Source organism: Natrix helvetica (genome assembly GCF_964273705.1).
Source record: "Natrix helvetica genome assembly, chromosome: 3".
Taxonomy (NCBI): Eukaryota; Metazoa; Chordata; class Lepidosauria; order Squamata; family Natricidae; genus Natrix; species Natrix helvetica.
This window is the reverse complement of record NC_138549.1, coordinates 26,380,084-26,408,037: the sequence shown is the minus strand read 5'-3', so window position 1 is coordinate 26,408,037 and position 27,954 is coordinate 26,380,084. Positions and strand designations below refer to the sequence as shown.

At 39.6% G+C, this 27,954-nt stretch overlaps 2 protein-coding genes and 1 long non-coding RNA gene across 10 annotated transcripts in view; 1 reads left to right on the top strand and 2 right to left on the bottom strand.

Annotated features, from left to right (window-relative positions):
• SLC15A1 (solute carrier family 15 member 1) overlaps window positions 1–903 on the bottom strand; it is a 42,279-nt gene extending 41,376 nt beyond the window's left edge. Inside the window, exon 1 of the mRNA XM_081948189.1 lies at window positions 568–903. Coding sequence (XP_081804315.1) covers window positions 568–571 — 4 coding nt within the window. The 5' untranslated portion in view covers window positions 572–903. The remainder of the gene's footprint in view (window positions 1–567) is intronic.
• Window positions 426–26,257, top strand: LOC309389627. The gene is made up of 3 exons (XR_014174969.1): window positions 426–559; window positions 25,004–25,219; window positions 26,150–26,257. It is a non-coding gene; the product is annotated as an uncharacterized lncRNA (long non-coding RNA).
• The window catches only part of DOCK9 (dedicator of cytokinesis 9), a 137,196-nt gene continuing 135,133 nt past the window's right edge, over window positions 25,892–27,954 (bottom strand). For all 8 annotated transcript variants that reach the window (XM_081948185.1, XM_081948186.1, XM_081948182.1 and 5 more), the window contains one exon: window positions 25,892–27,113. In XM_081948185.1, coding sequence (XP_081804311.1) covers window positions 26,991–27,113 — 123 coding nt within the window. In that variant the 3' untranslated portion in view covers window positions 25,892–26,990. The remainder of the gene's footprint in view (window positions 27,114–27,954) is intronic.

Sequence of the window (27,954 nt, the reverse complement as noted above, 5' to 3'; positions counted from 1 at the left end):
AAAACTAAAAAGCACCTTTGAGACAACCACGATTTGGATGGCTGAGAATCTCCACAGACTTTTCTTAAGCTGGGATTTCCTTTTCATTTTTGCCGCCCACGGTTGGCCCGATGTGCGCCTGCTTTACGGGGAATACGAGCCACCATACATAACCCCCTCCCCCCTCCGCCTCCCCGGGACCTCCTCTCCGGACGGTGAGGGGTAACTTTGGGTTAAAAACAGATCCGGGGAACCGTAAATAAATAAAATAAAACACCACCACCCCCAGTTGTCTCCCTCAGAAGTAACTCTCTGTGGGGCTTCCCCGCGAGAGAAGCGGATAGAGCGCAGTTGCAGCCTAAGGGCGCAGAAGTGCTCCCAAGGCGCCTTAAAAGGGAAGAGACGCCTCCCGACCCGGCGAAGTAATGGGGATGAGGTGGGAGAGAGAGAGAGAGAGACGCCTGAGCGAGGGAAGCAACCGGCAGGCTGCTCGTGGAGGTCGGAAGACTTGGCTCCTTTGGGAGCCCCGCGCGGTGACCCTCGGGTCCGGCCACTGCTGCGCCAACCCCTTTCCTTTCCCGTACGTACCCATTTGGGCCGCCCTTGGTGCTGCTCTCGGCGGTCCTACTTGGGGCGGATGCTAAGGTGGAAAGGGACGGAGGCGACGGAGGTCGGTTTCTTTAAAGCTTCTGCCTTGGCTGGACTCCAAGTCCTACCCCTACCTGGCCAAGCAAGCGGGGCAGGAGGTAGGCGGCGGGCAGGGAAGAACTGGGTCTCACGCCCTCACGCCCGAGAGCGAAAAACACCCCGAGAGGAAAGAGGCAAACCGCTTTCCTCCATCGCTCCGAGAGGAAATTTGTAGGGCAGGGAGTGGGAGGGAAAGGCCGACTCTCGACTTCCCTGCTTCTTAATTTGGCACATCGTTAATATGCAATCGATAAGCAAACCGCTGCTTTGATCCCTTGGCCCTCCTGTGCCTTTATATGTATCGCGATTGGGACGAAAATCCAACAGGGGCAGCTTGTCTCATTTGCTGCTCAAGAGCCACCTGTTGAATCCCAAGTCAAATGGTTGGATGGGAAGAGAATTGAAAGTATTTTAGGTGGGTTTTTTAAAATGCTACCGACAAAGGGGTCAAGATTGAGGGGGGGGGGAGAAGAGAGAACAGGAGATGATGATGAGGCAGGGAAGGGAAATGAGCTTGAAGACAGCAAACAGAGACTTTAGCAAAAAATACAGAATGAGTAAGAGATACACTATATTGCCAAAAGTATTCGCTCACCCATCCAAATAATCAGAATCAGGTGTTCCAATTGCTTCCATGGCCACAGGTGTATAAAATGAAGTACCTAGGCATGCAGAATATTTTGACAAACATTTGTGAAAGAATGGGTCGCTCTCAGGAGCTCACTGAATTCCAGCGTGGAACTGTGATAGGATGCCACCTGTGCAACAAATCCAGTTGTGAAGTTTCCTCGCTCCTAAATATTCCACAGTCAACTGTCAGCTGTATTATAAGAACATGGAAGTGTTTGGAATGACAGCAACTCAGCCATGAAGTGGTAGGCCACGTAAACTCATCCAACATCAGTGTGTGACCTCACAAATGCACTTCTGGAAGAATGGTCAAAAATTCCCATAAACACACTCCTAAACCTTGTGGACAGCCTTCCCAGAAGAGTTGAAGCTGTTATAGCTGCAAAGGGTGGACTGATGTCATATTGAACCCTATGGATTAGGAATGGGATGTCACTTACAGTAAGTTCATATGTGAGTAAAGGCAGGTGAGCAAATACTTTTGGCAATATAGTGTACGTACAAACCATTTGATAGAAATAAAAAGGCAGTAGGATAAAGATACTTTGTTTTAGCACTTTCAGTTTCTTGGCCTAAAAGTAGGTAAGTTTTTTTTTTAAAGGCTGATAGGGGGAAAAAACCAGACACTTGCATTCTGCTAATGTAGAAGCTCTTTTATTATTTAGTAATCCATTTTAGTATTATAATTGTTTTTATGGATTGTTAATGTTTGAGGAAACTTAAATGACGGATGCATTAGTCAAAAAGGAGTAAATACCAAAGAAAGCAAAATGTAGCAAATGTTCTAGAATCTAGGTAGTATCAAATTTTGTGTATGTTTTTGTGATTTATATGTTTTTTGATGTCATTTAATTCAAAGTAGCTGTAGACAAGAGCCGACCAAATTTGTTTCAGTTTTTGAAACACCGGTAATGGGTCTTTGTTTGAAATACTGCATCTCTGTGGTGCTTATGGGTACTCTAGCAGATAGAGTACTCTAACTTCCTTTGGTCAGGTGACCAATAAAAATGTATTCAATAAAACAAAGCAAATTTAACTCCTAACATCTAAGACTGCTTGTGAATGCTCTATTTTCTATCTATATGACTTTTCCTCACTCTCCTTCCAAGTTTCTTTCTCTTGCTTTCCAACAATAAAAGTGGCTTAACACCATTTTAACTCTCCATTAAAAAAGCCCTTTAATTGGTGATTTATTTAGCATGTTACCAAAAAAATACTTTAGATGTGATAGTGGAGTATAAGCCATTTTTTAAAATGTTCTTGTGCATTGTAGAAATGGGAGAATTTTAAAAAACTCCCTGATTGGTGGCAACTTGAATTTAGGCAATGATTTTTCTCCAGTGTTCTGGAGGTCTCCAAAGGAAACATAATCATAGATTGTCTTCAAATTAACTTTTGAAGAATTGGGAAGTGGAAATAGTGGAAGTGTCCAATAGGTATTTGGCACCTAAAGAAAAACACTTCTTACAACATATGGCTTAATTAGATAGTCTACATCATTAATTACAAAGTATTTCTTTTACGTGTGGTAAGCTATCCCTTCTTTCTTAATTATGCAAAAGGTTGTACATCTCTTTAAAAATATAGTTCGTTTAAAATTGCTTATACTTATTATGACTTAAAAATCACTAACCAGAACAACATACACCTACAATATTATTCTGCTTTTACTTTTTGGCACCCCATTGCTAATATCAACATAAAAAGGCACTATTCTTACATTTATATATATTTATCAAATTTGTAAATTTACCTAAGTCTTTATTTTCAACCTTACAATAGAGGAACCAGATCCTTATAGAGTTTCCATGTATTAAACAGGTCTGCTAATTAATGTGCATTAAGCTGAGGAACATTTTATTTATTAGATTTATATGCCACCCATCTCACTTAGAACATCCTTTTCAAAAGAATATAAGCTTGTTTTAAGTGGTTGCATTCTTTTCTGCCTGCCTCCCTCCCTCAGTGGAAACTGGATATAACATCAGTAAGATACAGTATAAACTTTGTGCCATGATTTAGCCTGAATTGTTTGTATGTGTGTGTATACATACACCCATCTGCTTGTGAAATCTTAATGTGTTAACAATCAATAAGGGACTTCCATATACATTCCAGAATGAACAGCTTTTTCTACAGGTACAGCAACACAATTTAAAATAGACTGTTGAAAGAACTCAAGGCCAGAAAAAACCGACATAGCAATTTGGGGCAATAGGATTTAATGGGAGTTTGGTTCATTTTGTTATCTACAAATAGTAAAAAAGTACACTATGTATTTTCTAAAAATATTGTATAGGCTTTTGAGTAAATTTTCAACTTTTCAGATCTTAGACAAGAAAATTTTTATTGTGTGTGTACACTAAATTTAGTCCCAAATGTGATGTTTCAGGAGGCAACTGGACTTTCTTGTTTTTTCTTTGAAGACGTCTGGCTTATCATCCAAGAAGCTTGTTCAGCTCTGACAGGATAAGTGGGGAATAGATTTATATTCCTTCCTGGTCATTTGCATACTTTTAGACTTTAGAGGGTCATTGAAGCACTTGGAGGTTTATCTGTGTCCTCAGGGTCACCCGAGGGCAGTTCCTGGTTCCTGTAGACTGCAGTTTTTTTCTCCGGAAATCCATTCCTACTCCCACTCCATTCAAAGGGTGCTTTTCCCCCAAATTGTATAGCTAAAAGTCTGTAGAGATTCTCAGTCACCCAGGTCATGGTTGAATTTCCAGAGAAAAAATTGGAGACTAGGGAACCAGGGGGCACCATTCAGGTGACCCTGAGAACACAGATAAACCTCCAAGTCCTTCAACAACACTCTAAAAAGGTGCAAATGACCAGCTGCCTGCAAGGAATATAAATCCTTCCATTCCCCACTATCTTGTCAGAGCTGAAGAAGCTTCTTGGATGAGAAGTGAAACGTCTTTAAAGAAAAAAAACAAGAAAGTCCAGTTGCTTCCTGAAAAAGCACCTTTGGAACAAACAGGACCTGGATGACTGAGAAGCTCTACAGGCATCAAATTTAGGTAAATCAAAGAAAGTGCTGCAAGTAACGTGGATGAATCTGTTTCTTTCCTGCAGTGATTGTGACTATTTGTTCTGTGTTGCTGCTCAGCTGCTTTTTTATGTTTGTGTTTTTAGCTTTCTGTGTTTTTTTTTAAATTGTTAACTGAGGAGTCCTTGGTGCTCTCTATGTTTGATTGTTTTCTTGCAGACGTTTCATTACCCAAACTAGATAACATCATCAGTGCTGGTGAGGAGTGGGGTTTTCTCTCAGTTTATATTCTGGTGGCTTGCCCTGTCAGTGTTAGTGAAGATGGTCTTCAGAGGTTCTTGGGTAGGGCTGTTTGCTGTTCGCTGGTTTGGCATTTTCTTGACTGGGGTATTGTTTATTTCACTGTTGTTATGATGTTAATCTTGGAGTTAATCTACACTGGTCTGGATGCTGATTGCTGGCGGGGAGGTGTTTTGGTCTTTTTGTCCTGTTTTTGGCTTGTTGATTGTCTCTTTTGCATAGTATGTAGAAATTGTTTATGTTTATATGTCCATTGATGGCTAATTTGTCAGAGAGGTTTTGAAGTATTTCTAGCAGGACTACCAGATTTTGTAGCAGTTTTGTTCCCTATGCTATCCATCTGATAAACTTGCAAGATTTATTTTTCTTGCCATGTACATACATCCAAACTAGACTGTGGTATTTCTCTGTGTCATATAATATATGTGGGTATATGCATAATTTTGTATTTATTTATTTTGTCATGTTTGTGTATTTAAAGTGAGAGAAGTATGCAATGAAATTTCATTTTAATGTATGCCAATTAGTGTACATTCAAAGTGGCGGTACAGTTACTCTAAGTCTAAAAGTGCCAGGCTTCTAGAAATTCGGTAGCATTTTTGTCCTTGGCTTGGTCTAGGATGGTCACAGTTTCGCAATTGAAACTATGGTTAAGTTTGTCTGTATGTTGTGAAGAGTTTTTATCATGTCTTTTGACCACTAGTTCATGGATGCATTCTGCTAGGATGTCCAGGAAGGGTAGTGAGTTGTTGTTTTCTTCTCTGGTGAACTGGATTTCTTTGAAGATGCTGTTGACGATTCTCTGGGTGTTCTCTAATTGGTCTTTTTTTAAAAAAAAATTATGGTGAAAATGTCTTCATATCTGATCCATATTTGGGTTGTATTTGTGGAAGTGCTAAAAGGTTGTGCACAAACCTTTCATAAGCATATTAATTGCTAAGAACTATATTGTAATAATTTATCATCCTATGATTGCAGATTCAGCGTTATTCTTGAAAATATGTGTAGAAAGTTAGCACCGACTCCTCCCCTAGAAGAATGAAATATTTTGAGAAATACTAAAAAAGGCAGGATAAAATATTTCCCGTAAAAGAGAAATAAAAATCTTAAGGGAGCAGAAACTCAGAGCCCCAGCTCCCTGCCCCCAAGCAAGATACTAAGTTGAGGCCAGCTTTTTGAATGCAGATTTGATAATCCATTATTCCCTGCAGCAAGGTCTGAACAAAGCTAGGGTTAGCCTCAGCCATAATAGGAATTGCCCAACAAGCCCCTTCATTGCATCAAACTTCAAACTTCAACCAAACCTAGCTCAGGCAACCTACAGAGCCAGCTATGACCCCTACAACAGCCAATAGAATACATGTTCTTGCATAGGAACAGGAAGCTCAAGTGCAAAGCCCAAGAGAAGGTATAAATACCCCCCACTCTCAACTCCATGTGGTCAGATGCACCAGAACCACCAATGTGGTTCTGTTCATCATTAAACCATCTTTCCAATCAGCCTCCATGATTCCAGTGTCTTTTTCCTGGCTTGGAACTGAACCAGATGGATATTTCATCCAACATATGTATGAGAGAGAGTGCATTGTTCATTTAAAAAAAACGAAAAATGGATTAACAAGGTGTCCTAAAAGATAACTATGGCTGAAAATATTTAGTTCATTGTGCTTATAATCTATTTCAACATATAATATGAATCTTATGCTGGAATGCATTTGCTTTTTGCCAGACATTTTCCATTGAAGTCAAAAAGTTTTTTTTTTTAATGTCATCCATCCACAGGATATCCTTCCAATAGCTTCTGGCTTATCCACCTGGTCTTTCATATTATCACTTCAAAGTAGCCCAGAGAAAACACACCAACCACATATATTAACAATATTTTTATTGAGGTTACAGTAACAGAATCAACTATAAAAGTACTTCTCCCCTCAAAAGAACTAAGGAAGGTCCATTTTGAGATTTTTTTTCCACCCCTACTCTTCCTTTAGACTCAAATTTTATCGGACTATTATCCATGCTGTGACTTTTCCTCCTGCAAATTGTAGACAGACAGCAATGTTCATTTTGGAGATTAGTGGCTTTCTCCTTGCAACTCTGCCATGTATGCTATTGTTCAGGGTTCTCCTGCTGGGAGTTTCATGAACTCCAACAAGTGTACCGTTAACTTTTGTAGACATTACGTAGACTCTTGGAGGCCTCCTAGAACCGTAATAGCGAACCTATGGGACGCATGCCACAGGTGGCACACGGAGCCATTTCTGAGGGCACGCGAGGCGTTGCCCTGTCATCTCCAGCGCGCATGCTTCAGGGAAGCCTCTGGAGGGCGAAAAAAGGCTGAAAATCAAGGCCGAAAATCAGCTGGCCGGCGTGCATATGCGCGCCAGAGCTGACAGGGCAACACCTCGCGTGCCCTCAGAAATGCCTCCACGTGCCACCTGCGGCATGCATGCCATAGGCTCGCCATCACGGTTATACATGTTGCTGTTGTGATCCAGGTCAATTGTCCACTCTGCAGACTCTTGGAGACCACCTGGAATATTATACATCTTGCTGTTGTTGTGATCTTGCTCGATTGTCCATTCTGAGGGAAGCTAACAATAGTGTTGAATTGCCTCCATGTGAACACAATCTGCCTATTAGTGGATTGACAGAGTCCAAATTTCTTGGAAATAGTTTTCATAATCTTTTCCAGGCTGGCAAACATTTACAACTGGTGTTTTTTTTAGTCTCCAGCAATTTGCTTTGTTCAAACCATGAGTCAGATCTGTGTTGTGAGATCAGCTTTTGACAGTGAATAGCCAGAAATCTGCTTGTTAAGTAAGGCAGGACTTCCCACATTCACACCTGATTATCATCCCATTGATTGAAACACCTGACTCTAATTTCCCCTTCAAATAAACTGATATTCCTAGAGGTTCTCATCTGTTTATTACTCAACAATATGTAGCAGCTTGGGATCATTGTCCCCAATAAATAAGTGAACAAGCATAAATATTTTGACTCATTTGTTTAATTTTAGGGCTTTGTGGAGAACAGATCTTGCTTTAGATCATATTTATGCTGAAATATTAAAAATTCAAAAAGAGTTCACAAATTTTAAGCACTACACGTGTGTCATCAATCATTCTCCCTGGGATACTTTGAATCTATTGAAATTGAGATCTTTTTTCTGAAAACTAAATGGTGAAACTTCCTTCATTTCTCTACTTAGAAGCTTTAGCTGGTGCAAAATGTAGTGGCCCATTTGCAGGTGGGCTGAGTTGCAATTTGCACATAACAAGCTCTCCAATACTTGATGGTGGCCCTCAAAGGAAATGTTGACTGATGTTTGACCTGACTACTCTTTCATTGGATCAGTTTTAGTGACCTACTATCAGCCCTGTCACTTCGTTCTTCTAGCACAAGGCTGTCAAACTCCCGGCCTACGGACCAGGTGTGTCATTTGCTGGCCACCACCCCCCACCTGGTTTTGCAAAGGGGAGGAAAGTCCCAATACATCACGACATAAGCTTAATACCCCTGTTCTAGCAGATAGTGACCACTAAGGTGATTTAAAGGTACCCCCTAAATGTACACGATCTGGAGAAGGACACACAGCCTATACCTCCACATGGCAAAGAGGAATGAAGTGATTTTAAATGGCACTGAAAGGCTGGAAACTTACCTTGTCAAGCAGTCTCTGATGCACAATGAAACAGGCACAAAGTTCGCAAAGTTAACTTTACTCTCTGGCCCTGAACTGCACGCATGCCATTAGCAGAAGCACATATAAAATACCCCAGCCCAAAAGATCATGTGCCAAGATATAACTTGAAGAGAAATCATAATAAACAACAGGCAAACAATGGGTTATAAAGCCTTAGCAGCAGGACTTTAACGTATCATTCCAGGATCAAAGATCTGGGAATGAGCTCTGTTGCCATTGCAGTACAATTTGAAGTAATGGAAGGTAAGAGAGTAATGGGAACTTGGAGGAAGGTAGAGGAGATAGATGGTCAGGCATTTGTCAGAAAACCACTGTGAAGGCCTAGCTATTGACAATGTACTAGGAAAATGGGAATCATGGGGTTACAGGTGCAATGAATGGAAACATTGTATCAGGAAATAAGATTTACCATATTTTTAAGATGCACCTTTCACCCCCTAAAAGAGCGTGGAAATGTTGGTGTGTCTTATACATCGAATATAGCCATTTTTTTGCCTCCTGAAGCCCCGTTCCCGCATCCCATTTTTGCAAAAAAAAAACAAGGCGTTTTTGCCTTCTCCCAACCCCCAGGAGCATTCTGCAGGCTTCAGAAGGGCTGGGGGAAGGCAATAACGCCTTCATTTGTGTGAAAAATGGCCTGTTTATCGCAAAAATGGGGGTGTTTTTGCCTTCCCCCAGCCCTGCTGAAGCCTGTAGAGTGCTTCTGGGGACAGGGGAGGACAAACACTTTTTTTTCTTACTTACCTCTTCGAAATCTTGGTGCGTCTTATACACTGGTGCATCTTATAGTCCAAAACATATGGTAGTTTCCTGCTGTAGTACTGTGCATTTTTTGTGTCTTTGCAGGCTCTTCCTTGTATCCACCAGGATATTTCCATGTCTGGAATTTTCTTAGGCCCAATTGTCTGCTTTCATTTTCAATAACTTCAAGGGGAATATAGGGCTTCTTTTGCAGTCCTTTCCCCTTAATTACCTCTTCTCTTTTTCAGATTTTTCAGTAAAAATATGCGAGATGGCTTTGGGGTTTAAGAGCCAATGAATGCAGATATCCAGGGATGATAGGTAAGACGAGGTGAAAACGTCTTTTCCTCTTGCCTTTCAGAATGTGTTGCAAGGCTTCTGGTTAGCGGTCTGCTTGTTCAAGCTGGGTTGACAAAGTCACAAATGAGGAAGTAATAAACTGCCTGGGAAAGCAAAGGGAAATCATCAAAGCCATTAAAAAGGGAAAGTTAGAGTATTTTGAACATGTGATGCGACACACAGAAAAATACAGCATCTTTCACTTAATCCTCCAGGGAAAGATTGAAGGCAAACATGGTCCAGGCAGGAGAACAACATCATGGCTTCAAAACCTAAGGGACTGGTTTGGACAAAACTGAGCAGCACTTTTTCATGCGACTGTTGGCAAAAGTAGGATTGCCAACATGATTGCTAACGTCCAATGATGGATGTGGCACAAGAAGTTGTCTCTTGTTCATTCCTGTATGTACCTATCAATTGATGTTACTCTGCTCCAGGAGTCATGAGAGGCATGTTTCTTCCCCAGTGATGCTTGTTCTTGACCTAGATTCTGGTAGACCAATTGTCTTGCTAGTCTCCACCTTGCTTCCTATGGTGCATTATAGATAACAAGACTGGGGTTTCTTAACCAATGCCTTTTGAAGCAGAGCTTCCTTTTCCTCATGTCCCTGACCCAATTTACTTAATTTTTATTCATTTATATCCTGCCTTTATTATTTTTTAAAAATAGTTCAAGGTAGCAAACATATCCAACATACGTTCCTCCTCCTAGTTTTCCTACAACAACAATTCTGAGAGGTGAGTTGGGCCGAGAGCAAGTCACTGGCCCAGTGGTGAAATTCATTTTTGTTTTACTATCAGTTCTGAGGGCGTGGCAAGGGAAGGATACTGCAAAATCTCCATTCCCACTCCCTCCAGACAAAGGATACTGCAAAATCCCCATTCCCTCCTCACTCCTGGGGGAAGGATATTGCAAAATCTGCATTCCTACCCCACTCTGGGACCAGCCAGAGGTGGTATTTGCCAGTTCTCCGAACTACTCAAAATTTCCACTACCGGTTCTCCAGAACCTGCTGAATTTCACTCCTGCGACCCACCCCATATCACCCAGCTGGCTTTCATGTTTAAGGTAATACTTGGGCTTACGGTCTCCTCTTTCTAGCCTGATGCCTTAACCACTAGATCAGACTGGCTTTTGGCAGTTGAGCATGCCTTGTTGCATTTTTGTCAGGAAGCTACGTGGCAGGAATGGCCTAATCACAGACATAAATAACCCACTGAAAGGATGCTATTTGTCTCCTAAGCCAGGATGGAGCCTCAGTCCACCTGTTCCACCTCTTCCTCCTCCCTTTCTCATCTCAAACTTGAGCATCGGCTATCTGCTACTTTAAGAGGTGACCTAAGAGAGATTGCAGCTTGTTGGCTTGTAGGATATCTGGAATGCTTTGAAAAGTAGGCCAGGAGCTGGCATCTCCTAGAGTTATCTACAGGAATATTCCCCTGTTTTTGCTTTGTGGGAGTCCAGCCAGGATTTTGAGAAGTGGACACCCCAATCAGACAAGATACTCTGTAGATACTGCACATCATCGGAATAGATGCCCTGTTGCACTTATTGCACCCCATATAGGAATTCACTTTTAGAGCCTAAAACATTTAAAAATTTAATTGCAATTAGATAATCATAATTGGAAATAAAGGTATGGCCTCAGAGCTGTTCTGCAGAGGCGGAAGACAAACAAAAGCATTCCTCATGCACGGAAATGAATCCTGCTCGCCTAGTAGTGAATCTTTTTTGCTTTCGGTCAATTGGCCATTCCCCAAGAACAACAGCAGCTTCTGTTCGATTAAAATCGGGGGATAATTTATCCTACTTTTTTTTCCATTTTGATGCATTTTCTAAAAAGGAGGTGAAGATCCTGGAGTCATTTCCATAAATGGACTCAGCCAACCACAAAGGAACTCCTGATTTCTGTGATCACGTGTCTTCATGAGGAGAATGAGATGATTTTTGGTTCTATGATTTTGTTTGTTTTGATAAACTACAGTAAAAAAACAATATGCATCTCTTTTATTGAGAAATGAGGCTGATACCTTTTCAACTTCCTTTCCTAGAAGCCACTCAGTTTTTTCACAACATGTAGGAAAGTGGGCACTTTTCTTTCCATGCAGCGGAGGCTAAGTAAAATCCATTAACACAGCAATCTACAATAACTTGGCCCCCACTCTCGTTGCCTTCTGCAAAAGTCTGAAAGTATGCCTCTGCAGCCTTGCTTTGGCACAAAGAGGAGGAGCATGGCTAATGTAGGGCTGACTAGTGTCTTGATATTCCACCCTGCCTTTTAATTGATTCTTAATATTTGTCTCTCTTAAATTTTATATGCTGTTTTTATGCTTTTGATGTTTTATTTGTACACTGCTCAGTACCCTTTTCTGAGGGTAGTTCTTAAACATGATAAATAAATAAATTTGCAGCAGGACAGGATGTTTGCTCATCAATGTCAGCATTTCAAGCTTGACATATCAGACAGCGATAATGGATCAACTTGACTGCTTCAGATAGAGAATGGAAGTGCCCTAAAGGTAGAATTACAACTCCCAGTTCCTTCTCAGTCCTGATTGAGAAGTATAGATTGAGCAAAACCTAAAAGGTTAAGAGGGTGTACATCACTGTGTTCTGGAAAGTGGAGATAGAATAAAGAAACACCGTGGTGCTAGTTGGAATGTAGAATGTCATGGATGACAGCAAAAGGAATCCCTATTAGAGAGGAACCGGCAGAGCATGTTTTTGATTTGTAATCAATACGGAAGATATCACTTTGGAGAAAGTCTATTGCATCATCTTTTAAAAAGAAGTATGTGTTATGTTGTTCCTTAAAACCTCAGAGAAGTGGCAACGAGTACTGTAAGTCAGACCGATGTCCCATAATAACAAAAAATCCATATAAACAACTGATTAGATGGTCAGCAAAAACTGTTGATATCCTACAAGTGTCCTGGATTTGGGGAAACATTTGGAAGTTTTATATATTTTGAACGAGAAGATTGTTGTGGCCCGCCAGAGGCCAGAGGAGCTGGCAGCAGATTCGGACAGTGAGGAGGTTGGGGAGGAACACGGGCCAGTCCTGGAGTCTGGGGAAGGCTCTGATGAGGGCTCTGTGTTGGAGGCAGAGAGGGGGCCAGAGCCATATGCCAGTTATCAGCTGCATTCAGAGTCAGACATCAGTGAGGCAGACAAACAGCTGGAGTCTGTTTCTAGTGTGCGTATGCGCAGAGTTGCTAGATGAAGGGAACAGCTAAAGAACAAGGGTCAACTTGGGAGTAAAGCCACAGGTGGACGATGAATGGCCCCTCCCAGGGGAAATAAAAGAGAAGCGAAAGGGGAATGGAGTTTGCAGGAGACAATTAGTTCGCTTAATTGATTCGTGATTCTCTGAGATTCCTTACCAAGTTTTGCAGATATCGGCCTGTCAGCTCTCCAAGCCAGATAAGGTCTGTGACTGTACATTCTCCCTTGAAAGACTGCTGGATGTGAATGAGCAGAATTCACAACAAATTAATAAAAAGGATTTTTGTCGTGACAAGGAGTTTGTTTCAGGCTCTTAGGAAGCCTAAGTCAGAACAAAGATAACTAACTAGAAAAGAAGTCAGATTGCATTTGCTGAGGTCAAGGTATCACCAATTTTTCTAAAAATTAAATTGGGAATTCCTCTTTTCAGCAAAGCATCAAAATAGTTTTTGAGAAAAGCAAGACATTTCAATAAGGCGTCATCATCATGCAATTCCACAATTGTACTTCAATACATTAGGATTAAATTTAACCTAAGTTTAGATTTCGAGTTCAGGTATAATACCTGCAGCTATTATACCTGCAAAATTCTAAGAAAGGCTTAAAGATCTGCATAAGAGTTTTTTAAAAATCTAATAACTGAAAATGAAAACACCAAATATGAATCACTATTAAATTAAAGGTTGTAGAGCAAGATGATGGGCAAATTCCAGGAAATAATTGAGTTCTACTTACCTACATTCTAAAAAGTAGGTCTAATAAATTTATAATTACGTGTTCCTTTTAATTCTTATATAACGGTTAAATATTTATCTCAACTTGTTTTCAATTCTGAAGAAAATAAAGGCATCAGATAAAAAGAAAAGAAGCTAAAACGAATGTTAAAATCTGAATTACCTTTCCAATCTATTTTTAGTTTAAAATGACTAAACCTTACAAAACATTATATTGAACATGTCTATTGTTTTAAGTATATTCTATGCTTCCAATCCAAAAGTATAGACAATTTCTTCTGCAAAAAAGTGGCTAATTGAACTCTGAAAGTATGCCTCCATGCCCAAAACTTGTATTTCTGACAGAGATTTTAATTCAACTCAAAATAAATTTTGCTTCCAAATTCTAAATATGAGTTTATACCATCTAAAATTTAGGTTTCTTTTAATATAAAGTTTTAATTCCTAGGCCAGAATTACTGTTTTAATTTTTTTATTTAGCATTTGTCATATGATTTACACTGTGTTATTGTTGATATTTCTATATTACCTACATTGTCATTTGTCATGACAAAGTTGTCATATTTTGGTTAAGCTAATTAAAGAAATATGAAAACACAGCCTAATTCTATGATACATGTACATTTTCTTCATCTGTTTTGTGCTTGAGTTTACCATTTTTTGCAAGATTGAATCTGGGTCAATCACCGGGACCAGAGATGTATTTTTCCGAGCTTTTGGACTTTTCCGAGCTTTTGGACCTTCAGGGAACTTCTCTTGGAAGAGTGAACCTCTGGTCCCGGTGACAAACCCAGATTCAATCTTGCAACATTATCCGGTCGCTTGTACCAACCCCTGCAGCCTAGGTGGACAGGTGCTACAGAGCCAGGGCCTGCGGCTGATGCTTTGCAACGCAAGGTCTGTCATCAACAAGGCCCCCCTCATTAATGAGTTGATCTCAGAGGGGGAGCTAGACCTTGCAGGGATAACGGAGACCTGGTTGGGCCACGAGGGTGGTTTACCCCTCGTGGAAATGTGCCCACCGGGTTTTCGAGCATTCCATCAGCCTCGGGCCCTGGGTAAGGGTGGTGGGGTGGCGGTGGTTATGCGGGAATGTTTAGAGCCGAGGGAGTTCACTGTTTCTCAGATACCCGGGTGTGAGTCCCTTGGTGTGAGTTGGGGCCCAGGGAGGCAGTGGGGCTTGCTGATTGTATACTTGGCTCCTCGCTATGCATCAGCAGCCCTGCCCGAGCTCCTCGAGCTAATCTCAGCGACGGCAGTTGAGACTCCCAGACTTCTGGTCATGGGGGACTTCAACTTGCCGTCAACGGGAGCGGCTTCCGAGGTGGCTCGGGAGTTCATGGCTTCCATGACGGCCATGGACCTGACCCAATTAGTGCAGGGCCCCACTCACGAAGGGGGCCACACACTGGACCTCATTTTTGTATCTGAACAGTGGACGAGTGATCTGGGAATAGGGGATTTAGTTATCACGCCCCTGTCATGGTCAGACCACTCATCCCTCCGGCTGGACTTCCCTGGCGCTATCCCCCACCGCGAGGAGGCGGAACCAGACTCTATAAACTGGTACCGCCCCAGGCACCTGATGGAATCTGATAGATTCCTGACGGAGCTTGGGCCAATACCTGTAGCCTTGTCCCGCTCCCGTTCCGAGGACCTAGTGACTGCCTGGAATAGGGCGACGACTGGGGCCTTGGACCGGGTTGCGCCGTTGCGACCTCTCCTGCGGCATCGACCCACCTGGGCTCCTTGGTTCACTGAGGAGCTCAGGGTGATGAAGCGCCACAGGAGACGTCTAGAGAGCAGGTGGAGATCCTCGCGCTCCGAATCTGACCGAACACAGGTAAGAGCCTATTTGCGGACTTACCTTGTGGCAATAAGAGCGGCCAAACGTAGACATTGTGCTGCTCTTATTGCGTCCGCGGATAACCGCCCTGCCGCCCTGTTTAGGGTGACTCGCTCCCTCTTATCGCAGGGGGCGCGGGAGACACCCTTACAGGGTAGAGCAGAGGAGTTTGGGGAATATCTTCAGGACAAAATCGATCAGATCCGGAGCGGGTGGACCTCCGTCAGTGGACCAGACGAGCCGCCAACAGCGAGTCTTGAGGGACCATTCTGGGAGGAGTTTGACTCTGTTGCTCCCGAGGATTTGGACAGGCTGCGTGGACGGCTGCGACCCACCACTTGTTTAACGGACCCGTGCCCCTCCTGGCTGGTACTGGCAGCCTGGGAGGTGACACGAGGCTGGCTCCTGGGCCTGGTGAGCGCCTCACTGAGTGAGGGATACTTACCAACCGCCTTGAAAGAGGCGGTGGTGAGACCCTTGCTCAAGAGGCCCGCGCTCGACCCAATGGAGCTAGCTAACTATCGTCCAGTCTCCAACCTCCCCTTTCTGGCGAAGGTTGTCGAGAATGTGGTGGCGCAGCAGCTCCCGCGACACCTAGACGAATCCGACTATCTAGACCCACGCCAGTCCGGCTTCCGACCCGGGCACAGCACTGAGACAGCCTTGGTCGCGTTGGTCGATGATCTCTGGAGGGCCAGAGATAGGGGTTGCTCCTCTATCCTGGTCCTATTAGACCTCTCGGCGGCTTTTGATACCATCGACCATGGTATCCTATTGCGCCGGTTGGAGGGGATGGGAGTCGGAGGCACCGTTTTGCGGTGGTTCGGCTCCTACCTCTCCGACCGGAAGCAATGTGTGTTGACAGGGGGGCAGAGATCGTCCCTGAGGCCACTCACTTGGGTGCCACAGGGGTCGGTCCTCTCGCCTCTCCTGTTCAACGCATATGTGAAGCCGCTGGGTGAGATCATCCGTGGTTTTGGGGTTGAGTACCATCTTTACGCTGATGATACTCAGCTGTATATTTCAACCCCAAACCACCCCAACGAGGCTGTCGAAGTGATGTCCCGGTGTTTGGAAGCCGTCGGGGTCTGGATGGGGGACAACAGACTTAAACTCAACCCCTCCAAGACCGAGTGGCTGTGGTTACCGGCGCCTCGGTTCAGCCAGCTGACCCCATCGCTGGCCATAGGGGGCGAACAATTGTCCCCTGTGGAGCGGGCGCGCAATTTGGGCGTCCTCCTTGATGCCCGGCTGTCAATGGAGGACCATGTGGCAGCCGTGGCAAGGGGGGCGTTCCACCAGGTTCGCCTGGTGCGCCAATTGCGCCCCCTACTGGACCGGAGTGCCCTGCGCACGGTCACTCATGCGCTGGTGACGTCTCGCCTGGACTACTGCAATGCTCTCTACATGGGGCTTCCCTTGGGACGCATCCGGAGACTGCAGCTAGTTCAGAACGCAGCCGCGCGGGTTATTATGGGAAGTACACGTTACTCCCACGTAACACCTCTCCTGCGCGAGCTGCACTGGCTACCTGTGGCCTTTCGGGTGCGTTTCAAGGTATTGATCACCATCTTTAAAGCGCTCCATGGCAGTGGACCTAGTTACCTGCAGGATCGCATCCTACCACACACGTCCCTGCAACCTATCCGCTCACACAGAGAGGGGCTCCTCCTGGTGCCGTCTGCTAGTCAATGCCAGCGGGCGACACCTAGGAGTAGATCCTTCTCTGTGATGGGCCCAACCCTCTGGAATGACCTCCCCCCTGACATTCGAACTACCACCGACCTCCGTTCCTTCCGGCAAAAGTTAAAGACTCACCTATTTCAATCAGCTGGCCTGGCACTTTCTTAGTTTTACCTCCCGGGGATTTATTTATTTTAATTGGGTTTGGGGTTTTAAAAAGTTTTTAATATAATATATACTATATTTAATATTTATTATTCTATGTACAGTCTTGCAACCTCCTCCACCTACGTATTTAATTATTTAACTGTTTTGTATGTATTTTATAACGTATTTTAGTGACTGTACACCGCCCCGAGTCCCTCCGGGAGAGGGGGCGGTCTATAAATATGAATAATAAATAAATAAAATAAATCCTGGGACATGTATATTTACTTTTTTTTTTTGCCTTTTTTAAATATAGTGTCTACTACGTTTCCTTTGAAAATGCTTAATGCAAATATTTTTTTATTTTTTTCTCATAATCCATTCTTGATACTATTGAAGTATCCCACTCTCAAAACAATTAATTACTTTTGTATCATTAATTTTCTCAAACTTTGCTTAATGAAATTAATTATACTTTTAGATTTATAATAATTCCTTTAACATGAGCATGTATATTATTATTCCTTTGACATGAAATATTATTATTATGGTCCATCATATAGCCAGATTTTTACACTGGTTTTTTTATCCACCTATCAATTCCTTCTCAAGAACCTACGATATGTTTGATGGTGTTAAAGGTATTGTCACAGGATGTCAGTTGTTCCGAGTGAAGTTGCCTTTTGCAGTTGACTGACAGGGATTTTGTTAAAGCCAGTGGTGTTCAAGTGGTGCTCCAGATGTTTTGTGATTGCACCATTATTGGTACTATCTTTGCTTTCCTTTGTCACTATCTTTCTACCTATATTTGCAGGTCTTTATTGTTTATTTTATTATTTTCTCCAGTTCTTTCTCTTCTATTCTGCTGCTTCCAGGTACTTCCACATTCAGACTTTTTTGTCTTTCTTATTGACAATTGTTAACATGGCAGGGGCTTGTCTGTTTGAATTAAAGTCATATATCACTTTAGTTTCTTCATCTTCTGTTACTTTATTTTATGGCCCCACCAGCTCTTGCTTGCAAGCAAATAGAATTTCTTGCAGATCTTCCAATGCAGTGTTGTTGATACTTTGTCATGCTATTGTTTGTTGATTGTCTTGAACTATTAAATTTCCAACAATCTCATACTGTGGATCTGATTGTACATTACCCATGCATAATGATAATAAACTGTTTAGGTATACTGGACGCCATACCAAAAAATCTTGGACAGCATTTAGAAAATACCTACATTGAAAAAAAATTGATCTATCATTTATAAAAGGTCAGATCGCTTGGATCTGCACATATACTGTACTATGCCCATATATTTTAGGATCCTAGATTCTTAGGAAAAACTCGATGCATATGAAGGTTGATACCAACTAAAAAAATGATAACTGTGATTTCAGATTTTCTGACAATAATAATAATAATAATAATAATAATAATAATAATAATAATAATAATAATAATAATAATAATAATAATAATAATAATAATAAACAGTCAAATTCAAAAAGCTGCACTGCTTGGATTGCACGTATATTACGAAAATACGTTACGATGTCCTAGGCCCCTGGGTGGGGCCCGACTAGTAATCAATGCCAAATCCGGCGAAACAACTGGCCGCTGTGATAAAATAGAATAATCATCATCATCATCATCATCATCATCTATCAAAACTACACGGCTATGGATGAAGCATGTAACAGTGATACCTATTGTCATCGGGGCACTTAGCACCATGTCCAAGAATTTTACAAGATACATCAACAAATTGCAGCTTCCTACAATAACACTAGCGGAACTGCAAAAAACTGTGCTACTTGGAACATCTTATATTTTAAGAAGGTACTTGATTGATACCTAGGACCTTGGCAGCAAACCGTATCAACCATTAGCACCAGTCACTGATATTTGTAATGCATTTTTGAATGTTCAGTTGGCTGAGTTTCATGTTTAATGAATAAAGTTAATAATAATAATAAAAACAATAAATAATAATAATAAATTATTATTATTATTATTATTATTATTGTTATTATTGTTATTATTATTATTATTGCATCAACAGAATTGTATCACAGCGGCCTGTTGTTTCGCCAGATTTGGTATTAATTACTAGTCGGGCCCCACCCAGGGGCCTAGGACGTCGTAACGTATATTATTATTATTATTATTATTATTATTATTATTATTATTATTATTATTATTATTATACGATTGTATCACAGCGGCCAGTTGATTCGCCAGATTTGGTAATAATAAAAACAATAAATAATAATAATAATTTTTTATTATTATTATTATTATTATTATTATTATTATTATTATTATTATTATTATTATTATTATTATTATTATTATTATTATTATTATTATTATTATTATTGCATCAACAGAATTGTATCACAGCGGCCAGTTGTTTCGCCAGATTTGGTATTAATTACTAGTCGGGCCCCACCCAGGGACCTAGGACGTCGTAACGTATATTATTATTATTATTATTATTATTATTATTATTATTATTATTATTATTATTATTATTATTATTATTATTATACGATTGTATCACAGCGGCCAGTTGATTCGCCGGATTTGGCATTGATTACTAGTCGGGCCCCACCCAGGGGCCTAGGACGTCGTAACGTATTTTCGTAATATACGTGCAGATCCAAGCAGTGCAGCTTTTTGCATTTGACTGATGGTGATTTTGTCAAGTTTTAACTGTTTTAAATGTAATTCCAGTGCTTTTGGAATAGCACCCAGTGTGCCGATTACCACTGGAATTACCACTGCTGGTTTGTGCCATAATCGTTGGATTTCAATTTTTAAGTCCTGGTATTTCGCGACTTTTTCATGTTCCTTCTCCTCGACCCTGCTATCACCTGGTATTGCGATGTCTATGATTGTAACCTTCTTTTTCTCAACCAGTGTGATGTCTGGTGTATTATGCGCTAGTATTTTGTCTGTTTGTATACGAAAATCCCACAGGATCTTGACCATCTGATTTTCAGTGACTTTTTCAGGCTTATGTTCCCACCAGTTTGTTGTTGTTTTAATGTTATAATTTTTGCACAAATTCCAGTGGATCATTTGTGCTACTGAATTGTGCCGCAATTTATAATCAGTCTGTGCGATTTTTTTACAGCAGCTGAGTATGTGGTCAACAGTTTCATCAGCCTCTTTGCAAAGTCTACATTTGGCATCATCAGAGGATTTTTCGATTTTGGCCTTAATGGCATTTGTGCGGATAGCTTGTTCTTGCGCAGCCAGGATTAGTGACTCTGTTTCTTTCTTTAATGTATCTGCTGTTAACTATAACCAAGTTTTTTTACTGTCCACTTTATCTTTTATTTTTTCCAGAAATTGACCATGTAATGCTTTCTTCTGCCAACTCTCCATTCTTGATTTTATCACATCTTTTCTGTATTCTTGTTTCGTCTGTTGGGTTTTCAATAGATTTTTGTTCTTTACTTCAATTAATAGATGTTCTTGACTTTCTTTTAAATAATCTGCCAGTGCATGTTTTTCTTCTTCAACTATTTGCTTCACTTGTAATAATCCTCTGCCACCTGATTTTCGGGGCAGGTATAGTCTATCAGTGTCACCACGTGGATGTAAACTGTAGTGCATTGTCATTAGTTTCCTGGTTTTTCGGTCCAAAATGTCCAAATCAGCTTGTGTCCAGTTAACTATACCAGCTGTGTATCTTATAACTGGTATTGCCCAGGTATTTATGGCCTTGATTGTATTTCCACCATTTAATTTAAATTTCAAAATTTTCCTAACTCTGTTGGTGTTCTCTCTCCTGACAATATTTTTTACTTGTCCATGTTTGATGTTATCCAACTGCAAAATGCCTAAGTATTTGTAGGCTTCATTTTCGTTGCATTTAATTAGTTGGCCATTGGGCATTTCAATTCCCTCACATGTAGTGATTTTGCCCCTTTTTATGGATACAGTGGCACATTTTTCCATGCCAAACTGCATTGAAATATCAGTGCTGAATACTCGGACTATGTTTGTCAGTGATTGGATTTCTATTTCTGACTTTCCATAGAGTTTCAAATCATCCATATATAATAAATGTAAAATTTTTTCAGCTTCTTTGGTTGTTTGGTAGCCTAATTTCATTTTTTTTAAGATTACTGATAGTGGGATCATCACGATGATGAAGAGAAGAGGTGAAAGTGAATCACCCTGGAAAATTCCTCGCTTGATATTAACCATTCCATAGTTCTCATTCCCTACTGCCAACTCAGTTCTCCATTGTTTCATCGCCTTTTCAGTGAAGGATGTAATATTTTTACTAATGCCAGTTGTTTCTAAGCATTTTATGATCCAACTATGTGGCAATGAGTCGAATGCTTTTTTATAATCAATCCAGACCATATTCAAGTTTGTTTTTCTTTTCTTACAATTTTCTAATATCATTTTATCAATTAGGAGCTGATCTTTTGTGCCCCTACTCCTTCTTTTGTTGCCTTTTTGCTCTACTGGCAAGATGTTGTTTGTTTCCAAATAATCCATAATGTTATCTGCAATAATGCCTGTGAGTAATTTAAAGGTTGTTGGCAAGCATGTTATTGGTCTGTAGTTTTCAGGTATTGTTCCTTTAGTTGCATCTTTCTGAATCAAGTATGTTTTTCCAGTTGTCAACCATTCATCAATTTGACCATTTTGTAAAATTTCATTCAGTTGCCTGGCCAACATTGCATGTAAACTGGTCAGATATTTGAGCCAGAAACCATGTAATTGGTCATTTCCAGGTGATGTCCAATTCTTTACTTTTTTTACTCGATTTTTGACCATCTCAGTTGTTATTTCTAATACTTGCACTTGTTTGTTACCAATGCTTTCCTCAAAGTCATGTATCCACTTTGCTTCCTTATTGCAGTCCTTTGCATTTCCCCACAATTCTTTCCAGAATTCAGCTGTGGCCTGCTTTTCTGGTTTTTGACTTTTGGTGCCACCATTCACATTAAGACTTTGATAAAAAACGCCGTTGGTCTGATCGAAATTGTTGATTTTGTTTATACTGGATGATTTGTGCCTCATATCTTTCAATTTTTCTAGCTGTTGCTGTTATCTGCTGTTTTACAATCTCTACAGCTTCATTGATGTTTCTTGTATCCAATCTATATCTTCTGATTAGCTGATCTATGATTTTTCTGTTTTTAAGCCGTTGCTCATGCATGTTCTTTAAGTTGCTAGCATCTGCCCTTAATTTTTTGACTTTTTGTTCTAATGATTATTCTAATGATTATTCTAATGATTCTAATGATTCTAATTATTATTATTATTATTATTACTATTACTATTACTATTATTATTATTATTATTATTATTATTATTATTATTATTATTATTATTATTATTATTATTATTATTATTATTATTATTATTATTATTATTATTATTATTATTATATGGTGATGATGCAAATAGGCTAGGTCAATGGTTCTCAACCTATGGTCTGTGGACCCCTTAGGGGGCCTTGATATAGGTGCAGGACGTCCACAAATGTTTGAAGGAATGTTACAATTTAGAGTTAAGTCTTGGGATTCCATGGCCATATTCCTTGGTCACAAAAAATATTTAAAGGAGGTTCACGGTGAAGAACAGTTTGAGAACCACTGGACTATGTATTGGTACTTAACCTGGATGAGATTCCTTTCATTCAACATTGGTAGTAATGAGAAAAAAAAATACAGGTAGTCCTCAACTTACAACAGTTCCTTTAGTAATTGTTTGAAGTTACATCATTGAAAAAGTTACTTATGACCATTTTTCACACAACCATTGCAGCATCCCCATGATCATATGATCAAAATTCAGACACTTGGCAACTGACTCATATTCATAAGGCAAAACTCACTTAATGTCTCACTTAGCAACATAAATGTTGGGCTCAATTATGGTCATAAGTTGAGTATATCTTTATTTCTGATAGTTTGAATTACAGGAAAAAGCTGGAGCAGTAAAGAAAGGCTGGGGAATATACTGTGGTTGAAATGTGAAGAAATTATATATTTTTTTCCTTTTGAGGTGTGTTTAATATAATCAAACTCAATAAAATAGGCAATAACTCCCATTATGATTAATAATATTAAGTACTTTGTATTTTTGTCTCTTTAGGCTTCTATCACAGTCCATGTAAATAGATAAAGGTATCAGTTCAGCTGAATTAGTGTCAATTTAAAAAACCCTTCCTTTTTTTTTCATTCAGCTGGTGGCCTTTGCATAATGAAGCAGAAAACAGCCCCTAATGTGTAAAGTTAACATTAGAGAAACTAAAGATGTAGGACAGGCAATATCCAACAACCAGTTTTGCCTGTCTAGATGTGAAATACTTTGAAGGGTGTGCTCCTTCTTAAAATGTGTCAGTGAAACTGCAAATGTAAGACTACAGTAATGGATCAACAATAAAACAAGGACAGATTAAACAGGCTGTGTGTGTCACAACGTATTTGGACATCTGCTGTTCTACACTATCAGGTAACCCAGTTAACAGAAATCCATAATGTATTTTGTCATTTCTTGTTGCAACTCAGAGTATTTATAGCTGACAAAGCATTTTGTTATGTATATACCTCTGCATATAACAACGATCATGGATGCAGGATCAATAGGGCATCAATATGGCTTTTAATCTAATTGTGGCATGCCATGGGAAGCACTGAGATTTTCACCTGAGGAAACTGGAATCAAACCTCAAGCAAAACAAAAATTAAGTTCTAAAGATGGGGGCTCTTCCTCCCAGCACCTCCCCCCTTTGCCCCCCAAGTTCTCAGGCGATTATTGGAAGCAGGATTACTTGGATAAAAAGGCATAAGCATGTAGGGGAAATCCCTTTACAAACCACAGAGAATGCCATGTTAACATTCCCACCTTCATATATTTGTAAGATAAAAAATTCTACTTCAACCCCCTTGTTGTGGTTACAAATATCTTTCCTCACAAAAGCATTTGGAATGATCAACAGTATCATTCGGCAGTAGGAATTATGCCCATTTTATCATTTACCTTGGAATCTAGCCATGTGAAACTGACATAAATTAGATTTCAGCCCATAAGACGCAGGACTGCAAGGAGGTGAGAAGGAAAGTCAGTTTCAGCACTTGGGACTCTAATAGTTAGTTGATGACAGGAAAAATACTTCATTTATTCACATATTTAATTAACTATTTATGCGAGCTGTCTTATTTCCTGATCTAGCTGTTTCTGATGTAGCCCATGATATTTTATTTTATTTAGTTTGTCAAACATGTACAAGATAACAGGTATAAGTATAAACATGGACATGAACAAAGGAAATGAGTACAAATAAATGGGGGCAGTAGGATAGGGATGGTAGGCATCTCAGGGGTGGGTTCCTGCCAGTTCTAACCTCTTCTATAGAAGAGGTTCCACAAATCTACAGTGCCGTTTAGAATCGGTTCCAGCTCCCTTCCCCCCCGCCTGTCTGCATATCATCAAGATGAAGAGCGACAGGAGGAATTTTGGTAGTTGAAGTCCACAAGTCTTAAAGCTGTCAAGTTTGAACACCCATGGAGTTTTTTTTTCTAAAGAGTTAGGGGTGCAAGGGTCTTGTAACTTGACAGCTTTAAGACTTATGTGCTTCAAATGCCAGAGTTTCTGAGCCAACATTTTGGTTCCTAAGCAAGAGCGTTGTTAAGTGAATTTCACCACATTTTACAAGTTGGCCATGCCCACCCGGTCACATGGCTGGCAAGCCACTCCCACAAAGCAGGCCACACCTACAGATGAGCTTCTAAAAAATTTTGAAACCCACCACTGGTAGGCATACTGGTGCGCTTATGCACTCCCCCTTTACAGACCTCTTAGGAATGGGGCGAGGTCCACGGTAGACAGTTTAAGGTTGAAGCTGTCTGAGCTTAACTTATTTTTTGAATACATCTTAAAAAAGAAATTTAATTTTCTGCTCATGTTGTACATAAGCAAAGTTCTGATGATTCCTAATGAGATAATTAATTCTCCTGAACAGGCTCCATACCCAACATGATGTCTGCCAGGATTCATTGTTTAAGTGGGGTCTTGTCTCTACTCCTGTGTGACTGTGGTGCTCCTCAACAAAATATCCATCATATTTTGCCCGAATGTCCATCGAGAGCTTACATCGGATCAGCGTCTGATATTTTTCGGCATAGACCACCCTGTCCTTGAATGGCTGGGTGGACTGGAGATCGGCATTTGAGCTACTGTAAGTCCATGTATTTGCCATAAACTAAATAATAAATAAATTCTCACTTGTCATACAATCATTTAACTAGCTTGCTAGTCAAAACATTGTAGAGTACTTTTTCAAATATTTTCTGAAACAATCTGTTAAAGTAATTTCCCACAAATGAGTTTAAGAAATTGATGAAATTTCTTCTAGTATTTTCTGGGAATTATATTATTCTGAGAATACATATTGGTCAATATCTTATTATCTGCTTTGGAAATTTCTTAGATCCATATCAGATTGAGCAGTCTCATTCTACGAATCTTCATTTTCCCGATTTTGGAAGATTGTGTTTGAATTTCATTCATTGTCCAGGATCAAAATGTATAAAGTTCAACTAGATATTCAGTAAGTTCCTTTAGTATTCTGCAATTCAGCTGGATCTCGGCTCTTCATTAATTAAAAATATAAGCCATATAATGGTAGCCAACATTGAATTCAGTGTACTGTTTGCACAAATTAAAGCTATTCTATTGCAGAAATTAAAACTAGTCTAAAAATGGAATAGTAGGTACTCATTAAGTTTCTAAGGCATATATGAAGGAACTTAACTAAACAGCTATCTTAAACGTCAAGAAATCTAGCTATGGTAATAATTTCTATCAACATCTCTATATAATAAACCAGAATTTCCAAATTACACATATGAGTAGTATCATTTATTGCAAATCTTAAGAATAGCACAAAACCTAAACCAAATATTTATGTCAAAAAAAGAATATGAAAATATCATTTATTAAAATAATGTAATACTTGATTTTAGTGATACGTTTTGCAAAATAAAAAGATCCAAATAAATTGCACATAAATTAAACTTTTTTAAAAATATAGATGTTATACATAATGTTTAATTACAGCAGGACAGTGATTCCAGTTAAATAAAATTAAAACCTTTATCTTTCTCAGGTATAAAATTATTCATGTCTTCAAGCAACACAGCAAAAGCCTTAAATTATCACCATTTCCACAGTAGTTATCACCACTTTTATATTCCATTACTTTGGCAAAATTAGGTGTTTTTTTTTAAACAGTGCATAATGTTACAGAAAGTGTATACAACTTCATATTGCACTTTATATATACAAATAAAATGTAAAAGAAAATAGAGCATTTACTTGGAATGAACATGAATCCAACAATTGTAAAAGGATGGAAGTGACTATGAATATTAAAAAATATTTAAAATGCACTACGTTTATATAGACTTTATAAGCTGTATTAACAAACTTTTACATTTATTGTTTAAGATAATACGTAGTCACCATTGATTGGAAGCAAATACTTGAATCATTTTAAGCTTATAAGCTCTTCAAAATGCCAGTAAGTTATAAAATAGAGCACAACTGTTAGTCGACATTATAAAAAGCTACTTCTACTTACATTAACACCTTTGTTTAGTGCTTATTTAGTTCATAGTGGTTAATACTTTAATCAGTTCATATGTGCATAACTTCAGCAACACTCTCTTAAGTTTGTGTCTACACACGTTCCAAATCTGCCTACATTGTGCCATTCACTTCATGAAATCCTTATGTGATCAGTTTTCCTAAATACTTCCCAGAACATACAATATTGCAAGCATAATATAAAAATATGTGCATTTTTGATGTCTTATTTCCTTATACCTGATTAATACAATAACTAGAAACTGCATAGTTCTTTCACAATTTTTGATTTCATCCTGAGTTAGCAAGCCATCCCCAAACCCTCTTGTTCCAAAGTCAAGGTACTTTCATATATAAGATAGTTATGCAATTGAAGAAGAGCTGGGCATTCCATGAACTGTTGTGCTTGTTGCTGTCCCACTAATGGCATTGAAAATGTGTAGTGAGTTGGACATTACATTGGCCTTTTCTTCCACAGCAGCAATCTTAAAAAAGAAAAAAGGGTGTCTTACACACAGGCTGAGAACGTTGTAAAGAATAATCATCTTTGTAAAGATTAGGGTATCAGCCAATTATGAATATCCCTGCATAAATGTAATTTGTAAAATGAGAACAGCATATCAACCTTCTATGAATTTTAGAAAGAGACAAAATGATTTACCAGGTGACACTATTTAAATTATTTAAAGGGACTATATATCTCCCATATATATTCTTGCAATGAGTGTTGGCTGATTTCTCTAGTGGCAAAACAGTTATCGATCAATATAAGTCTTTCATTGGCAGTCACAGAAATGAAAGACAACAATGGATAATGTAGAATGAAGGTATATTAAATAAAACACACTTCTATATTGAGCATATTGGCTATTTTCCCCAAGAAAATAACTTCAAAATAAAATAAAGTACATTAATCTTATCTGACTGATAATTTTTCAATTACACAATAACAAAACATGAAAACTGGATTTATTAGTTCAGGACAATTTGTAAAGACAGAAATTAGTCAAATAAGGTTGGAGGTAGATATTTTATTTCTGACATCTAAGCCAGCTATTTTCTTTTGAGTAATTGAAAAAAATGCAATGTCATACAGGTTTTTGGAAGCTGGCTTACTGATATCAATCACAGTTAATATTAACTATTCAGATCTGCACAAGTATGGCAAGATATGATTAAGCAAAAGTGAAAGTAAAAGTTAGTGGGGGAGAGGAGTCAGCACACAAAATGAAGTTTTTCAGAACTTATTGTGAAAATACTTGAACTAATCAAGTATGTTGCAGATAGCTCTGACTGCAATTCTTAGTATTCCTAGTCACAATCACC